The 18,689-nt window shown below is 38.3% G+C and overlaps 1 protein-coding gene across 3 annotated transcripts in view; it reads right to left on the bottom strand.

Annotated features, from left to right (window-relative positions):
• Positions 1-18,689, bottom strand: part of ARHGAP10 (Rho GTPase activating protein 10) — a 368,778-nt gene that overhangs the window by 124,999 nt on the left and 225,090 nt on the right. For all 3 annotated transcript variants that reach the window (XR_009692905.1, XM_061142466.1, XM_061142467.1), the window contains exons 15-16: positions 13,379-13,466; positions 8,472-8,530 (exon numbers count right to left, since the gene is read on the bottom strand). Coding sequence is in view for 2 of the 3 variants with exons in the window: in XM_061142466.1 (XP_060998449.1) it covers positions 8,472-8,530; positions 13,379-13,466 (147 nt within the window). In the remaining variant the exon portion in view is untranslated. The remainder of the gene's footprint in view (positions 1-8,471; positions 8,531-13,378; positions 13,467-18,689) is intronic.

Below are 18,689 nucleotides of genomic sequence, written 5' to 3'. Positions count from 1 at the left end.
AAAGAGCCCCAAAGACGAACAGGGGAGAGGCCGACAGGGAGCCAAGCAAAACACAGCAGGAGGAAGAGACGAGAAGACCAGGGAGGTGCAGGGTCATCAGACAGTCGCGTGAGAAGAAATCTGCGAAGACTGGGTAGCTCGTACCATCATACCGTCGGGAGTTAAGGAGAGACTAGGTCATCGAAACACAAAGGAGGAGTCCCAGATATGGCAAAATCTACCTAACAAAAGTAGGAGGTTAAAGAGTGAGGTGCTGAAGGGGACAGGGAGGGTGGGGATTCAACCAACTCTTCAAACTAGGAGAGGATTTCCCTGATGGTCCAGTGGTTAAGACCTTGCCTTTCCACTGCAGGGGGCATGAGATTGATCAGATTGATCCATGGTTGGAGAAGTGCCGTATGCCAAAAGGCTCAGTCAAAAAGGAAAAAAAGGCAGGGGTAGGTGGGTGATGGAAGAAAGGACAGAGACGGGAAAAGAAAAGCAAAGCCGATTAAGAAAGGGAATTTGGTATTTTTTTTTAACTTTTTAATAATTGGCATGTAACATTATATTAGTTTCAGGTGTACAACATCAGAATTCAATATTTGGATACACTGCAAAATGAAAAATGACCACCATAACAAGTTAACATTTGTCACCACATATAGTTGCAAATTTCTTCCTCGTGATGAGAACTTTTAAGATCTACTCTCTTACAACTTTCAAACATACAATACAGTGTTATCACTTATAGTCATCAAGCTGTACATTACATCCTCATGACTCATTTATCTTACAATTGGAAGTCTGTACCTTTTATCCCTCTTCACCCATTTTGCCCACCCCATTGCCTCCCACCTCTGTCAACTACGCATCTGATCTCAGTGTCTATGAACTTGAAGGTTTTTTCTTTGTTTGTTTTTAAGTTCACAAATAAGTGAGATCATGCAGTATTTGTCTTTCTCTGTTTGACTTAGGGAATATGTTTTTTCAAAATAATAGTTTCACCTTCTTATCACTGTAAAAAAAAAAAAAAAAGTCTGTTCTGCCAAAATTTTAGAAAACAGATAAAGTAAAAATTCAGTAAAAAAAAAAAAAAAAAATCACTAAAAATCTGAATTACATATAGTTAAGAAAGAATGCAATCAGACTACATAGAACTCCTACAATCAGAAGAGAGAGACGATCCAAAAGAAAAATGGGGAAATATAGAGCAAAAATATGTGAAAGAGGACAGTTAAATGACCCATAAGTGAAAGTGAAGTCGCTCAGTTGTGTCCGACTCTTTGCGACTCCATGGACTGTAGCCTACCAGGCTCCTCCCTCCATGGGATTCTCCAGGCAAGAGTACTGGAGTGGGTGGCCATTTCCTTCTCCAGGGGATCTTCCCAACTCAGGGATCGAACCAGGGTCTCCCACATTCCAGGCAGATGCTTTAACCTCTGAGCCACCAGGGAAGCCCTAAATGACCCATACATGTATGGAAAAAGCACTAAACCTCATTAGTTATCAGGAAAATAGAAATAAAAACCACAATAAAAACTCCTATACACCTATCAGGATGGCTTTAGGTGAATAATAAGCTTTGACAAGGACATGAAGCAGTTGGAACTGTCGTGCATTAACTAGGAGGGAATAATTAAATGGTGCAACCAATTTGGAGGATGGTTAGGCAAAATCCCCTGATGCTGAACACATATTCCCAATGACCCCAAAATGCCATAGGACCATTCACTAAAGGACACACAGGGGAAGGTTCTTGGCAACAGCACTTTGGATAATAGTCCAAAATTGAAGCAACTCAAGTATGCATCAAGACTAGAACAGGTGGATGATGGCATATTCACACAATGGAGCAGAGAGTAAATGATGTACTGATTCCCTCCACAGGAATACATCTCATTAAATGAACTGAAGAAAGCCAGACACGTTAGTATATCCTGCATGAGTCCATTTACAGAAAGGTCAAATGCAGCAACCCTCACCCACGATGTCAGAAGTTAGGAGCATGGGCAAAGGCGGGATAGTAACCGGGGGTGGTTGTTTCACCTCAGTGGTGAAAGCGCTGAGTCCTAACCACTGGCCAACCAGGGAATTCCTCGAGTTCAATTTCTTGACCTGAGGGCTAGCTGCATGGCTATCTCCACTTCACTGAATATCATTAACTGCACACTTATAATTTATGCACATTTCTATTATGTTTCAAAGAAAAGTTCAAGTCACTCATAAAACTTATCTCACTCTAAGATAAAATCATAATTTTTAAAATTCTTTTTCAGATCCTTTTTCATATTAGGTCATTACAAGATGCTGAGTATAGTTCTCTGTGCCATACAGTAGGTCCTTGTTGTTAATCTATTTTATATATAGTAGTGTGTATACGGGCTTCCCTGGTCGCTCAGTGGGAAAGAACCCTCCCGCCAATGCAGGAGACTCGGGATCTATCCCTCGGGTCAGGAATATCCCCTCGAGAAGGAAATGGCAACACACTCCTGTATTTTTGCCTGGAGAATTCCATGGACAGAGGAGCCTGGCGGGCTACATTCCATGGGGTCACAAAAGAGTCACAGACAACTGACTGACTAAACAACAACAAGTATGCGTATGTTACTCCCATGATCCTAGTTATTCCCTCCTTACCCCTTTTCCCCTTGGCTAACCATAAATTTGTTTTCTATATCTGTGAGTTTATTTCTATTTTGTAAATAAATTCATTTGTATCAGTTTTTTTTTTTTTTTAGATTCCACATAGAAGTGATATCATATGGTATTTGTCTTTCTCTGTCTGATTTACTTCACTTAGTATGATAATCTCTAGGTTCATCCATGTTACTACTAATGTCATTATTTCATTCTTTTTATGGCTAATATTCCATTGTGTGTGTATACACACAAATCACATTTTTATCCATTCATCTCTTGATGAACATTTAGGCTGCTTCCATGTCCTGGCTATAGTAAATAATACTGCTATGAACACTGGCGTACATACACGTTTCTGAGTTAGAGTTTTCACCTTTTCCAGCTATGTGCCCAAGAGTGGGATTGCAGGATCAGAGGTAACTAGTTTTAGATGTTTTTAGGTCCCGCCATACTGTTCTTCACAGTGGCTATGTCAGTAACTTTTAAATGTAATCCTTTCAGAGTTTTCCTCCTTTTTTTGTGTGATGAGATATTCAAATATTCTGTTTCATTTAATATATAATGGACATCTCTCAGTCATTCAATGGACTGCACACCATTAATTTTATGAATATTTAGGTTGCTTCCAATGTTTGTAAAGTTGAGTTTGCGCCACTTGACACTTTCAGTAGTACTGTTTGAGAGGGAGGAATGAGATTTCACAACACGGGACATGTTGATAAAGCAAGAAGGAAAAAAGGCTAAGAAATGAAAAAGCACATGATAAAGGAGAACACAATTAATCAAATACTATTAAATAATAAAAGACTCTTAGATACAGACTACATTAGTCATTGAAAGTAAAAGTACAACTATCTAAAGAGTTAGGTGATAAATTATAATCAAGTTTTTAATGTGGAGTTAAAACCAAGATAACACCTTACTAAATCAAAGCTGGAAGGAAATGAAAGCAATAAAAATATAATAGCATTTTTCAATTCACAGCTTTGATTTTAAAAATGAAATTAAAGCAGGGACTCTGAAAAACAGTCAAAAACTCCTAGGGAAAAAAAGGAAAATTGCCTGCAATAAGAACTTCATACTTTCAAAAACTAAAAGTTTCTGAAAACTTTGCACTAAAACACTACTTGTAATTCATGTATGTATCTTGTCAATAATCACCTTCTTCAAAGAAAATCTAATTTTAATATTTTTGATTTATCACTTATTCACAAATACAAGATAGGAAAACAGTTTTCCTGCCTTCTAAGATTAAGGTTCTTCATTTCTAAAAATACTATAATCAGTTTTGAAAAGCAGAATCAAAACCTTCCATGTCCTTTCCTGAGTCCCTCTCCCACCAGCTCACACCCATCTCATTTGAAATCACACACACATTTTTTTCCTGAGTCTGATTTTCCTTCTTCCAAAAATAAGATTTTGTGGATACAAAGTTTTAAAGTGTAACTACTTTTTCTCCGTTTTGTTCCACTTTGATATTAATCAAAGCTTTATATTAATGGGCATTTTCATGTGACTACAACATAATAATAACTCAGGTACTCAAAAGGAGTTTTCTAAGATAAACTGTCCTTAGCTGCTTATGCCATGTGCATTTCATTATATTTTAACTAACATAAACTGACAAAGAATGCAAGACATAACTTTTTAAAAAATCTAAGATACTGAATTCATCATGACACCAAATTCCTGCCATTTGCCAGGGACAGGAGTTTACTGTAACAGCCAAAGCATTTTAAATTGTGAAACTACAAATCGGCATCTATAACACTTAATGTCAATCTGCTTACGTTGCTGTGCCAACTAATGGAGACTGAAAAAGATACGAACGTAGCTTACTGGAGCTTATCAAAGATACACAGACAGATAAACTTAAATTCAATATTTAAATGTCATAAGTCAATAGCACTGTAATTTTAGGAAACCATTAGCAGTAACCATTCAAGTACTTTCCACGGGACAAAGGACTTCAATTAAGACATCAAGGAATCCAGTTCTTCTGGGGGAGACTCTATCTACCAGATATTGAATACATCAGGCTCAGATAGCTTAATGTCATTAAGCATCAATTTCCTCAATTTCCAGATCTCTGAGTCCCTCTTCACCAAGACAACACGACTTTGTCGTGTTTCCCCTACAAGAAACAAGGATAGAACAACCCAGCTAGGCAAACACTAGTGCCTTTCCTGTAATAGTTTTCTTTTCATTACAAATGACTAGAGAACTTTGTGATTTATGATTTTGCTTCCCAGGTAACTTCACTACAGGAAGAACACATACTGAACTGAAGAATACGTACTAAAGAAGACAAGTATTCTGATTTGGGAGACAGAAAGTTTGACAGTGATGCCGTGTTAGGCATCTAGGCTTCAGTTTTCATTCTCAAACTAAGTTTAGCATCAGTACAACCCTGAAGCCTGGGTCCAATTCTTACCAACATGATCTATCTAAGACTGTGAGCCTGAAAGGCTGAGACACACAGTGAGGACACAACATTCTCAAAGGTAATACACCCCATGTGCAGTACCAGATCCAGGTGAATGCCTACCAGTCTGCCCCAGCTGGGCAAGCCTCTGATTCCAGCAGGACCAAGCAAACTGTGTTTCCACCTTACAAATTCCTGTAAGATGGATTCTATTCTCTCACAAGATGGATGGTATGAAATAGTAAGAAATATACATATATTGTTCTCTGTGCCTAGTTCCTGATGCTGAGCTCCTAAAACCCTTGTCTTTGTGGGGTGTTCTGAGAGTCTTATGTTCTAATATTTCTAGTTCCTGACACAGAACTCCTTGGAGCTCTGCTATTTCCTGAGTGATAAGAACATCTAACACCAAGCTCCCAAGTCCCTCTGAATCTGGGGGTGATCAAATTGTCTTCTGTTTTAATGAGGAGACTTTTGGTGGGCTTCTAGATGGTGGGTAGTCACCAGAAAGAAGCTTGAATTTTCAGGTCCATCCACCATTCTCTGGAGAGGGCCAAGAAATGGAATTAATAATCCATCATGCCTACAGGATGAAGCCTTCATAAAAAGTCCCTCTAGCACAGGGTATGGGAGACGGCAATGGCACCCCACTCCACTACTCTTGCCTGGAAAATCCCATGGACGGAGGAGCCTGGTAGGCTGCAGTCCATGGGGTCGCAAAGAGTTGGACATGACTGAAGCAACTTAGCAGCAACAGCACAGGGTATAGAGAGCTTCCAAGTGAGTGAACATATCTAAACTGCAGGAGGGTGGCACATCCCAGCTTCATGGGTCTAACACTCCTACACTCAGGAGACATCTGGACTTTGCCCTATGAACCTGACCATGTATCTGCATCCTTCATCATATCCTTTATTAATGCATTACCATAAGCTGGTAAATAAATGGACACTTGCATTTCCATGAGTTCTATGAACCACTCTAACAAATTCTCATGTCCAAGACAGGTTATGAGAAAGTGAACTTGTGGCCGGTCAGTCAAAAGTACCAGGAATAACCTGGGACTTGAGGCGGGCATCTTAATTGGAAGACAGTCTTGTAGGACCAAGTCCTTAACTTGTGGGATCAGAGGTCAACTCCCGGCAGACAGAATCAGAACTGAATCCAACTGCAGGCTGCTCAGCTGGCATCACAGAACAGGTTGGTATGGGGGAAAACCCACACATTTGGTGACCAGAAGTGAAGTATTGTGTGTGTGCAGGAGACACACAGGAGTGATTTTCCTACACAGATGGTTTCCAGTTTCTTTAGCAATTTTAAGTTAACTCCATCAGCTGAAACGATTTATTGGATGCTCTTAATTTTACTAAGAAAACAAATTTTTTTTTAATTTCTTGATGCATTCAACATGGATCAGTAGGTTTTTGCTTTTTTTCCCCAAGAATGAAGAAGAAAAAAAATTCTTTTCTGTGATGATGACAAAAAGAGAAACTTTCTATTTGTATCATATACTCCAGAAATGAACTCACAGGTTCTCAACAGACCTCTACAGGAAAGAAACTGACAAGGAAAAAAATGAAGGGAAGGATTTTTCTGTCGTCCAGTGGTTAGGACTTTGAGCTTCCACAGCAGAGGGTACGGGTTTGATTACTGGTCAGGAACTGAGAGCCCACTGTGTGGGATCCCCACAAAGTCTGGAAGCAAAAAATAAGGTACTGGTCTAGAAGGTGATGCTACCTTTTGTACTTACACAATATCTTCTTCCACATTGTTAAAGGACAGTCTCAACAACTCTTGAAACTCACCTCCTAGGACTTAGCAACCACTTGTGAGCTCCTACTCTACATCTGGTAAAAATACATTGATGTTAGAATTTCAAACATACGGCTTCAGTTACAAGGCGTGATAATGATACTAACTTATGGTAACTGAAACCTTTATTCCATAATCACTTTATCTTTCTCCAATTCTCAAAGGATTTTAGATTAAAACTGGCACTCTTCTGCTTTTTCCAGTCTCGGAGGCAAACAACATGAAACAATTGTCCTCCAACGAGAGTTTAATTTCTCTTTCCCTGGGTTGCCAGAAATGCCACAGGGAAGAATTCAAAACAACTAAGCATTTGCTTGAGTTTTTGCCAAGGAAACTTTCCGCCACTTCCTTGATCATACTGATTCCCTTTTTCAAAAAAATCCTCTTCCATGTGAAAACAAAAGCGAATAGAACCATATTTTTGCCTTTTGCAAACGCCTGTTTTATATGCAGAATCTAACTGGGCTGACCCATTACTTCTTTCTGCGACCTCCCAGGAACCTTCATGCTGGCTGGAGCAGGGACCTCACAAGGAGATAACATTTAAAGCAATGTTTGGGCAGCAGTAACATAGGACCCAAAGGGATTGCTCTAAGGTTTTCAACAGATTAAACTATGGAATACTTCCAAGGGAAAAAAATAAACGGAAATGAAAATACAATTACAGCTACCGTCAGTGCACCTGTGAAAACCAATACTACAGGTTTTAGCCAATAGAACTGGGGTTTTGAATTTTAAATAAAGATCTCTATAACCCGGCAAGGTACTTAACATATCCCAACCTTCCTTTCCTTAACTATTAAATACCTAACACCAGAATATTTAGGAGGACTATGATGATTAAACACCATGTGTCAAATATAAAAACTGAGTGTGTATAACAGAGTAGAATTGAGTATATAATAGAAAGAAAACAAGAAATGAGTATGACTCACAAAAAATGTAATCACAAATTAAAATTCTACCAACTGTAAGCCTTTTTCATTTAACGTTTTATCACATAGAATTCACTCTCTACCAAATATTGTGTGGGATTCTGGCATGAGCTCACAATATTCCTTCTGCTTGCAGTTTCCATCTAAATATCCATGTGAAGTCATTTCCAACCTGCTAATCTCTCCAAATCTGCTAATCTCCCCAACCTTCTGCAAGTTAAATATGTCTGTGTTCCCATCACATTGTGCTCATGACATTATTATACATATTATGGTATAGGGAGACCTGTGAACCCCAATATTTGCTACAGCATTCACTCCTGGGGGCAGAAATCCTTTCACAGCTCAATATATTCATTATCTACTAGGGACCAGAGCACAGTAGGCAATAAATAAAGATCTGTGAATGTATGAATGCATATATCAATTATTCCTTTCTTCATCTTCTAAAAGGGGGGAAAATGTCAAACACCTCCTAAAGTGATTTCCATTTTTAATACAGATTATAACAAATAAAAATAAATCTCTCATTTTAGTGGAAATGAGATTTAGTGGAAATTTAAATGGAAATTAAATTAGTGAGATTTAAATCAAAATTCAGTTTCCATTTAGTGGAAATTTTAGTATATACACAGTTAACCACAGAACTGTTTCTATCACGTCGCCACAATACTTACTGGCTGGAACAATGAAATCTCCATGTAACTCATAGGTCATCAGTGGCTCTGGAAGACTCCTACATGGAAAAGAGAACTCAGAATTACCAAAAACAAACAGGTCACCTCTCTTTGCACTTTTTATAAAAGGATATTCAATATGTCATGCATTTCTTTATGTTCAAAACTCCCCAAGAAATACTTTCACATATCAAAAAAGATACATCATTCAAATGGATTCCTTTATTAAGTGTTATCTGCACCAGGCATTATCAAAAGCTTAAGCAGTCACAAATTCCTATCAGATCTAAGCATTTCACATTTAATCTTGGAAAGTACCTTTACAAACATCTGATTTCATATATAAAACTTCCTTCCACAGACTTACTTATTTAAAGTCAAACATTTTATCCAACCAAATAGATAATACTGAAAATCACCCCTAGGGTATTAATTGAAGATGCCACAAAAAATATATGGAAAAGATTAAACAAACTTCAAGAAATCAAGCGCCCTCCTCTTATATCTCTTATAAAAATATAATACTCAACTTTGATATATGCCTATGAAACAATAAAGATATAAAATAAAATTGATGATAACTTAAAAAAATTAATTTTAATTTTCTACAAAGCAGATTACATAAATAGTAGATTTCATCCTGTGGTCAACAGAATGTTAGTTCAATCAACATTTATATGTATCTTAAATTTTAAAAGACCAGATCCTCAAACTCTATAAACACTTAAAGAACATGAAGATGAGCTTTCAATCTGCATCCCCTTTCTGGAGGGCAACCTGGAAACATAAAAGATAAAAACTTCTTAAAACATTTAGAATCAAGATTGCCAGGAGAAATATCAATAACCTCAGATATGCAGATGACATCACCCTTATGGCAGAAAGTGAAGAAGAACTAAAGAGCCTCTTGATGAAAGTGAAAGAGGACAGTGAACAAGTTGGCTTAAAGCTCAACATTCAGAAAACTAAGATCAAGGCATCTGGTCGCATCACTTCATGGGAAATAGATGGGGAGACAGTGGCTGACTTTATTTTTCTGGGCTCCAAAATCACTGCAGATGGTGACTGCAGCCATGAAATTAAAAGACGCTTACTCCTTGGAAGGAAAGTTATGACCAACCTAGACAGCATATTAAAAAGCAGAGACATTACTTTGCCTACAAAGGTCTGTCTAGTCAAGGCTATGGTTTTTCCAGTGGTCATGTATGGATGTGAGAGTTGGACTATAAAGAAAGCTGAGCACTGAAGAATTGATGCTTTTGAACTGTGGTGTTGGAGAAGACTCTTGAGAGTCCCTTGGACTGCAAGGAGATCCAACCAGTCCATTCTGAAGGAGATCAGTCCTGGGTGTTGATTGGAAGGACTGATGCTGAAGCTGAAACTCCAGTACTTTGGCCACCTCATGTGAAGAGCTGACTCATTGGAAAAGCCCCTAATGCTGGGAGGGATTGGGGGCAGGAGGAGAAGGGGACGACAGAGGATGAGATGGCTGGACGGCATCACCAACTCGATGGACATGAGTTTGAGTAAACTCCGGGAGTTGGTGATGGACAGGGAAGCCTGGCATGCTGCAATTCATGGGGTTGCAAAGAGTCAGATATGACTGAGTGACTGAACTGAACTGAACTGAACGTAAAAAAATATAGCCACTCTGGAAAGAAGCTTGTCAGTTTCCCCGAAAGTTAAATATATACCTATCGTAAGACCCAGGCACTATACTCCTAGGATTCACCCAAGAGAAATGAAAGCCTCAGTGCTCAACTGTGTCTGATTCTTTGTGACCCCATGGACTGTAGCCTGCCAGGCTCCTCTGTGCCTGGAATTTTCCAGACAAGAATACTGAAGTGAATTGCCATTTCCTTCTCCAGGAAATCTTCCCAGCCCAGGGATCAAACACCAGTTTCTTGTATCTCCTGCATTGGCAGGAGGATTCTTTACCACTGGCATCACCTGGGAAGCCTAAGTTCACTGAAAAGATTTATACACAAAGGTTTTTAAAGTAGCTTTATTTATAACAGCCAAAAGCAACAAATAATGCAAGTATCTATTAACAGTAAGTGGATAAAAGAAGAAATTTGTGGTATATCCATAAAAAGGAACATCAGTTAGCATCAAGAAGGAATGGATAACTGGTGCTTGCCGCAACATAGGTGAATCTCGAATTATACCAAGAGAAAGAACCCAGATTTTATTTTTTTTACTTTTTTGGCCATGTAGCATCTGGGATCCTAGTTCCCCGACCAGGGATGGAACCAGTGCCCCCTGTGTTGGAAGAGCCGAGTCTTACCCTCTGGACCACCAGGGAAGTCCAAGAATCCAGATTTTTAAAAGTACATGTTGTATGACTCCATTTACATGAAATTACAGGAAATGTCAATAAATGTATAGTGACAGAAAGCAAACCAAGTGGTTTGCCCGGGATGAGGGAACGAGAAGAGAATTGTGAGAGAGAGGGGACTCAAAGGGGCTTGAGGAACCCCTGACGGCAGGTTCACCATCCTGACTTTGCTGACGGCTTCACAGACGTACAAGCACATCAAACTGCTCAAAATATATTCTATGAATATATGCAGCTATTGTACATCAATTACACTTCAATAAAACTGCTTAGCAAAACATGAAAAAATATATTTACAGACTATGCTCCCTACATTTAATTTTTTTACTGAATAAATTTCACTTGGAACATTAGATAAGTGGAAGGTGCACAGTGTGTTATTTTGATAATTTATATATTGTGATGTGATAACCAATGTAGCAATATTTATCACATTACATAATTATAGTACACTATTGTCTGCATTCATTATACTGTGCATTACATCTCTATGGCCTATTTACTACTCATTACGGGTTTGACCCCCTCTAACACCAGTCTCGCCCCTCCACCAGGCCCTTGTAGCCACTATTTTATCTTACGTACAATGTCTGATGCTGCAGAATACACACACACACACACAATGACAACTAGAGACAGTGACGCTGAAACTTAAAAGCACTAGTGAAGAAAAGCTGTTCTCTTATTTCCCCCCCCTCTCTCTCTCCCCCCTTTATCCGCTATACTCAAAGAAGAAAAATAAAACGAATTACATTACAGACTAAATAAAGAAAAAGAAGTCACAATCAAAAAGCAAAGCTCTGGTTTTGTTTCAAAACAGGATCAAGCAGGAAGTAGTGATAAAGGAAAATGTTTCATCTGTCAGAGAATGAAAGTTAAAGGGTTCCCAAAAGAGGGGGGGAAATGAGATCGCTTAGAAATCCCATAGAGAGTGTTTCATTTCCAATAAAAATGAATTTGTATCTAAATATCTTCATGCTACTTACATCATTGCAGTATGTCTAGCCAAGCAATGCGGCATAAAAAAAATAAGAATTAAGTCTTGGGGTTTTTTTAGGTTTGTTTTTTTAAGATTTTGGCTGCTCTGGGTCTTCCTTGTGTCTCGTGGGCTATTTCCTGCGGCCCACAGGCTCAAAATCACCATTCATGGGCTTGGTTGCCCCGCAGCACGTGGAATCCTAGTGCCCTGACCAGAGATTGAATCCAAGTCGCCTGCATTGGAAGGTGGATTCTTCACCACCAAACCACAAAGGAAATCCCTTAACTATTGCTAACGTTGGAGAAGCAGTAATAAAAATGACAAGTTTCCCATATACAACTCATTATGTTGTCACTACATCAGTTGGCTTCTCATCCAACGTGAGACATTTTCGAAACCTGGAAACAGGGGAGGCCCTCTCATTGTCCCAGCATTTGGGGAATTACTGGAAATCCCTGGAGGAGGAAATGGCAACCCACTCCAGTATTCTTACCTGGAGAATCCCATGGACAGAGGAGCCTGGCAGGCTACAGTCCAAGGGGTTGCAAAGAGTTGGACACAACTGAACACACATGCGTGATACATTTTGTCTTTTCTATTTGGTCCCTTTTTTAAAGTCCTTATCTTTTCTGAGATACACTCAAATATTTATGAGTGCAGCAATATGATGGTTTAGAAAATCTCTAAAGTATTAGCCCCAAAAAGTGGCAGTAGGGAGACTGATGAAACAAAAAGTGTCGAATGTTGAAAACTGAAGAAGCAGGATACTCGGGCTATGAGAAGTCATTATATTCATCTTCCTGCCTATACGTTTGAAATTTTTAAAATATAAAATACGTACTAAAAGTTGACTCTAATGTGCTTGTTGGAACCCAGATAGCATTTCCCTAAAAAATAATCCTGTGTGTTGGTTAAAAAGAACTCATGCTGGGGAGGCAGTGCCATTTGACTGCCAGACAAAAACCAAAGTCCCCAGCAGACCCACAGCCTAGGAAGCACAATTGTGACTATTTTCCATTCCTTTGCTCCATGTACTTGTCCTTCATCTAACCTCCAGCTTTGTGATCATTTAGCTCCTTTATTTTTTCAAGAAAGGTGAATGCTCATAGAAATGCTGAATCTTCTTTGAACTCTATAGCAAATATGTAAAACTCAAAGTCCATCTTTAAAAAACACCTCATCAATTAAACTTCTTTTCAAATAGCTTTGTATCTTTGTGTCATTATCGTAAGTGTTTAATTTCATAGGGTTTACATTTAAATTAAGATATCTTCACTTTAGCCTACAACACAAAGAAAAGATTCAACAAATGGAATAAACAGCCTTCTTCCTCACTGTTTCAGAGCGTTTAATTCCGAAAACTCACATCCGCATTTCAAAACCCAAGTCTCTTCCAATTCTCTTCAGTTGCAACTGATCTGTCAGCTGATATTCACTGACTATGGACCACACTTCCTAGAGCATCATTAGGTACCTCACAAATATACTTTCACATAAACTTTGACTTTTGAGTCGCACATGCAGAGTCAGCATCAGCTGTGTGTTAGACACCCAGTCTGCTCTTCCCCCCTGCTACCAAGAGAAGCTCACCTCAAATACTGCTTCAGGGCACTTGTTATTGTCTTCACTTCCCAGTCTATGGAATTCTCCAGGTCTACCTCATTGCAGGTCTTCACATCTAGTGAGCAAGCAAGGAAGAAACAAATATTAAAACCTGACCATTCAGAGGCCCTCTTGACTGGCTGACAATGCTTAGATTCTTAAACAGCCAAACCACAAATATTGAATTCTGTGGTTTCCTATAAAAAAACATTACATACAATTTCTTATCATATGACAAGTCATGTTCTATTCTCAGACATTTCTAGCACTTCAGAAAATCTGTAGTGGAGATCAAAGTAAAAGGGTAAGGGTTGGGCTAGGAGTATGGAAGATCTTAGCAAAGCATTTTAGTATTCACAGCTGCAAAGCATATATCGCTATTACTACTGCTATTATAAGATACTACTCAGCAGTCATGGCTTATATCATGTAACATATAAAGTGCCTATATATTTGAACTTGCTTTGGGTGGCATTGTTGTTACTGTGTTATGACAGGGCAAACAGCACCCTTAATGTTAAAATTACTATAAGATCAACAACTCAGTGGAGAAGAAGGAGTTGGTCCTTCTTCTAAATCTGGTCCCACACTTGTAAGGTTTGCACTCATCATACTCTCTCTCCAAAGACTAATACATGATCAACCAAAACAGAAATACGATGACAAATAAACTTAAAAAGCCTTTTATGAGTAATCTTTCATATTAACATTACAATTTACACACTCATCCAGGAGCTATTTATTAGAAGCCTCTACACAACATTTCTGACATTCTAAATTAGTTTTCTTTGTCTTAAAATTACATTAATAATGTGTTTCTTCCAAATGCCCTTTCAAATACCTAGTAAGCTCTAAAGAAGATGTAAAACATGCACTAAAAAAAAGAACAAGAAGAGTTGAAGGAGAAGGGGCAGGAGAGGGAGGAGGGGATGGAATGTACAGTTAATTTTGAAAAAGAAAAAGTCAGCTCTGAAATTTAAAAAAAAAGGGGGGGATGGCGAGAAAGGCAAGCATTCTGAGGGTGGTGGCATCTCCGAGCCTTGGAAGGCTGGGCTACTGCACTTGGCTGTGACCCAGGAGCCGGGAAGAGACTGCATCAAGGAATCACACACCTAGGCTTAAGTCCCGCTGCAAACCTGGCCAGCTTCACCACGCCAAGTCATTTCTAACCTATCTGAACTTCAGCTCCTCCCATGCACAATGGAGATAACATAAACACTCTATTGAGAGCATCAAAGTCAATCAGAGCTGTATGCAGATTTCCATAAATCATTAAATGTGCAGGTAATCACCACAACTGAGTCACCAAAAGTATAAGCATTCTACCCGAAGAGAGAAGCAGTAAATGGGTTATGATGAATGACATCCATCGATCAACAGAAACAGGTATGAGTTTCTACACTCTGACCATGCAAAGGAGAAAATAAGAGATTTGTGAAAGAGACTTATTTCTCCCTCACTCGGGAATGTTTCAACTAAGACTTCCCAAAACATTAGTTGTTTCAGGGTTTTTTTCCTTCATTGCACTATATTTGTCTAAATATGCAAGGAAACACTTTATTGGCATACCCTTTTCAAATTAAAGCTCAAAAAGAAAATCCTGTTCAAACGGAACAGTACATTAAGTCACACATGCCCCTTAAAAGAGAAAGGATGCGTGACAACACAATGCTATCCTCAAATTTTTCGAAAATAAAGTAAAACAGGAAGTGATGGTTATTTCACAGCCATAACATCAGATATATGAAGTCAATTACTCAAAAGTCTAGAGACTTTTTAAAGCACTTCAACAGCTCTTGATTACAGCAACTGACAGCAAGATGCAATAAACTACAACAATGGCAATTGACACTGATTACATTTTGATCGGTTCCTACAATTCAGAACTCATTTGTCACTGTGCTTGTCAGACAAGCCACAGATACATTCAAGAAATCAAATTAAGCACCCTGATTAAAGGTGCAATCCTTTATAACTAGGACTAAATAATTCTGCTCTAAAGGCTTTGCCAACCAATTACTGCAGTAACTGAATATTCTCTCTCTCATTAAATCAATTATTTAAATCTCATACAAGTCAGATAACATTTTCAATCAACTTGCTACCAGCAAATCACCATTTTAAAATCCAGGAGGCTTCGAAAGGAAATCTTTTACTTTCAGCTTTTGACCATCATTCTGTATTTTGAGAAGCATAGTCTTTCTATGGGAAAATAAGCCATCTTTTGTTATTTATGGAATAAAAAGGAGCTGTCACAATAGAAACCAATGGCTACACGGCGTCCATGGTATTACTCCTCCATTAAATTTTCACTGTTTTCAAATAACTCAATCACCCATCCCTAGCAGCTCTTGACAATCTGTGGATGCACTGGGACTAGATAAATTTGTTAGTAACTTATTTTGTATTCAAACTTAAAAATGCATTTAGAGTGTTCAATTAGAATATATGCTCTACTATAAATAAGGTAGAAATTCTGTTTCTTCTCTGACCAAGGAATATTACACCACATGGATTAGTTTAAAACCTAAACTAGTAAGCAGAGACACAAAGAGTTGACTTTTTATTTGGATAGATGTTTCATAATTATATAACCAGTGGTCATCTTTTTTTTTTTTGAAACTGGAAACTTTCAGCCCAGCCCAAAATGCTGACAGCTTACTGGACACTGACTTGGGTCCTAAAGTACTTGGAGATGCATAGTGACTGAATGAGTTTTGAGAATATTCTTTATAATCCAAAACCAGAAGCTTTCTCAGCTCCATTAGTTTGCTTTTCCCCTCAATCTATGTAAAAAGTCATCCTACAAACAAAGTAAACAACATAATAGGTTTACAGGAAAACAACTCTGAATCAGTTTGATTTCTGGCTTTCTATGGTTCTGTGTCTTAAATAAATAAAATCATCCAGCTGTTTCTACAAATTAAATTTAGAAACAGACAGAAGATTCACCAGCACACACAAGCTACCACTGAATTTTCCCAGCACTGCTCTGACGCTCTCATTCCACCGTGGAGAAACAAGTACACAGAACGACTGTACCTCAGCTCAGTTCCAACCTACCGATAGCGACTGCAATTCATCTGTTACATTCTCACCCCACTTACTACAAAACCATGACTCACCCAAAGACACCTCATCTGCTGTTTCTCCCCGCCTGTCCCAACTGCCTCAAGTTTCCCATAAAAAAACAAACAAACCAAAAAAACTTTGAACAGACTATGTGTGCCCTCTGTTAGAGAAAAAAGAGGAGAAAGAAGGAGGAAAAGCAAAACACATGGAAGGGGAAGGAAGGCACTGAGGCATGGTTTTGTGCAACCTTGAGAAGCATGGTCCGCGGGAAAGCTGAGAGGTTGCTGGAAAACTCAGCAGACCACAGCCTCCTGCCCCAGGGGATGGAGAAGGGCCAAGAGGACAAACAACTCTCCTCGCGGGGGAAGGCAGCTTCCCCTCCTCTATGCCACCTGGAGCAGCACAGACAACGTGTCTGTTTAGAGGGCCTTCCATGGTCAACTGCCATCAGCATTCCATGGGTGGTGGGGAGAGGAGAAGGAAGGGGACAGGCAAACAGGAGCAGGGAGGGAACGATGGAGAGGAAAAGGAGGAGGGGAACGAAGAGGAGGAGGAGGAAGAAGAAATATTTTTCTCTGTTGCAATCTTAAATGTGAAGAGTGAAAACATACCCAAGAGAGACAAGCAAGGAAATACATGCAAGATATTGAGCATGCACCCTTCTTCTAGAAATTATCACAAACGTTTAACACAGGAATATTTAAAAAGTGCAGAAAATATTTTAAACACAAAAATATTTTATGCAAAAATGGCAATAATAGAAAAATAATAGCAAAGTATATGATTGGTTCTTAAGAACTACAAAGAACCAGGCCAAAGGAAAAAAAGAAAAAAAAACCACACAAGTCCCTGTCAAAAAATATAAAACAACTTAGAACTTATTCTCAGATTCTTAAGAAGTTACATTATTCTTCATTTCTGCAAAGAAAAAATGCATTATGAACAAAAACATTTTGAAAACAATCAAATCTGAAATAAACATTATCTAGAGGAACAGAAATGTTTAAAAAAATAACTGCCTAAAAATGTTAAAACTTAGTAAATCTGAGGAAAGGTTATCATGGGACTCCATTGTACGATAGTTGCAATTTTTCTGTAGGCTTGAGATTGTCTCAAAAATTTTTTTTAAAATTGTTTTTTAAAAATAAATAAATACATATTTTTAAAAATAACTACCTAGTATCACAAACAGGAAAAATTAACAGAATTAATAAGTTATAGGAGGGAAAAACAGATTGTTACAAAAGAGCAAAGTTAAAAATCTGGCAGACTCACCCAACTTTTTCTCTTTAACACATATAACTTTGAAACAGTGTAGAGAGGTTGGGAAAAGTTGGAAAGAAAAAACATCTATGGGATAGAATGTACACAACTATTTAGAATTTCTAAAATTCTTTTTCTGAAAAGGTATAAATTAGTTCAATTTCTACACTCGCTGAATCAGGAAGAAAGGAAAGAAATCTCTTAAGGCCATCTTAAAACTCACTCGAAACAGTGAATGAATCTTAAGAACTAAAGTTTGAGTTGGTAACATAAAGTAACAAAAAATGATGTTAATGCTAATGAAAATCCAAAGTTTGTGACTGACCACCTTAAATTCACACTAGGAATTATTTAGAGATAATAAAATAAATAAATTTAAAAGTAAATAAATAAGTAAAATAAATTTATCCAGTACTGTTCCCTTAAATGCATTACTTAATAAGAAAAATAACAAGTCAGTATCTTTCCCTTGTGTTAATTCTCTGATTTCCTCTGATGGCAGAATAACATTACTGAAAACACAGCATTTCTTTTGCCAGCAACTCAAATGTGGCGGTGTCACGCTTGTGTCCTGGACTTCTCTACCCTGAGTCTCATGGAAAGTGAAAACAGTTTTCCAGGTCATGAAGTTTTAAGGGTTTAGATATTTTAAACACCTTGCAAGTTAAGGACTGCCTTGGGACATTTCCCACAAGCACAGCAAAGTACCACCCGGGTCTAGGGATACTGATGATCATGTGGACTTTTATGAGATTAAGAACAAATCTGGAGGCAGCTTAACACCTCAGGGTGACCACAGGGACACCCACTTGTTCGAGCTGCCCTTGAACATGACGAGAAGATAACAAAATAACCCTAGGATCCTTATGACCCATTCACTGCCAAGTGGGCCTTCCAGCCAAATCTCCCTTTTTGATACCAACAACGTCTTCCAGTTCTAATCACTATAACACCATCTTGGAAA

Source organism: Dama dama, chromosome 5 (assembly GCF_033118175.1).
Source record: "Dama dama isolate Ldn47 chromosome 5, ASM3311817v1, whole genome shotgun sequence".
Classification (NCBI taxonomy): domain Eukaryota; kingdom Metazoa; phylum Chordata; class Mammalia; order Artiodactyla; family Cervidae; genus Dama; species Dama dama.
Note: the sequence above shows the minus strand (reverse complement) of the source record. Positions and strands in the feature narration are given on the sequence as shown.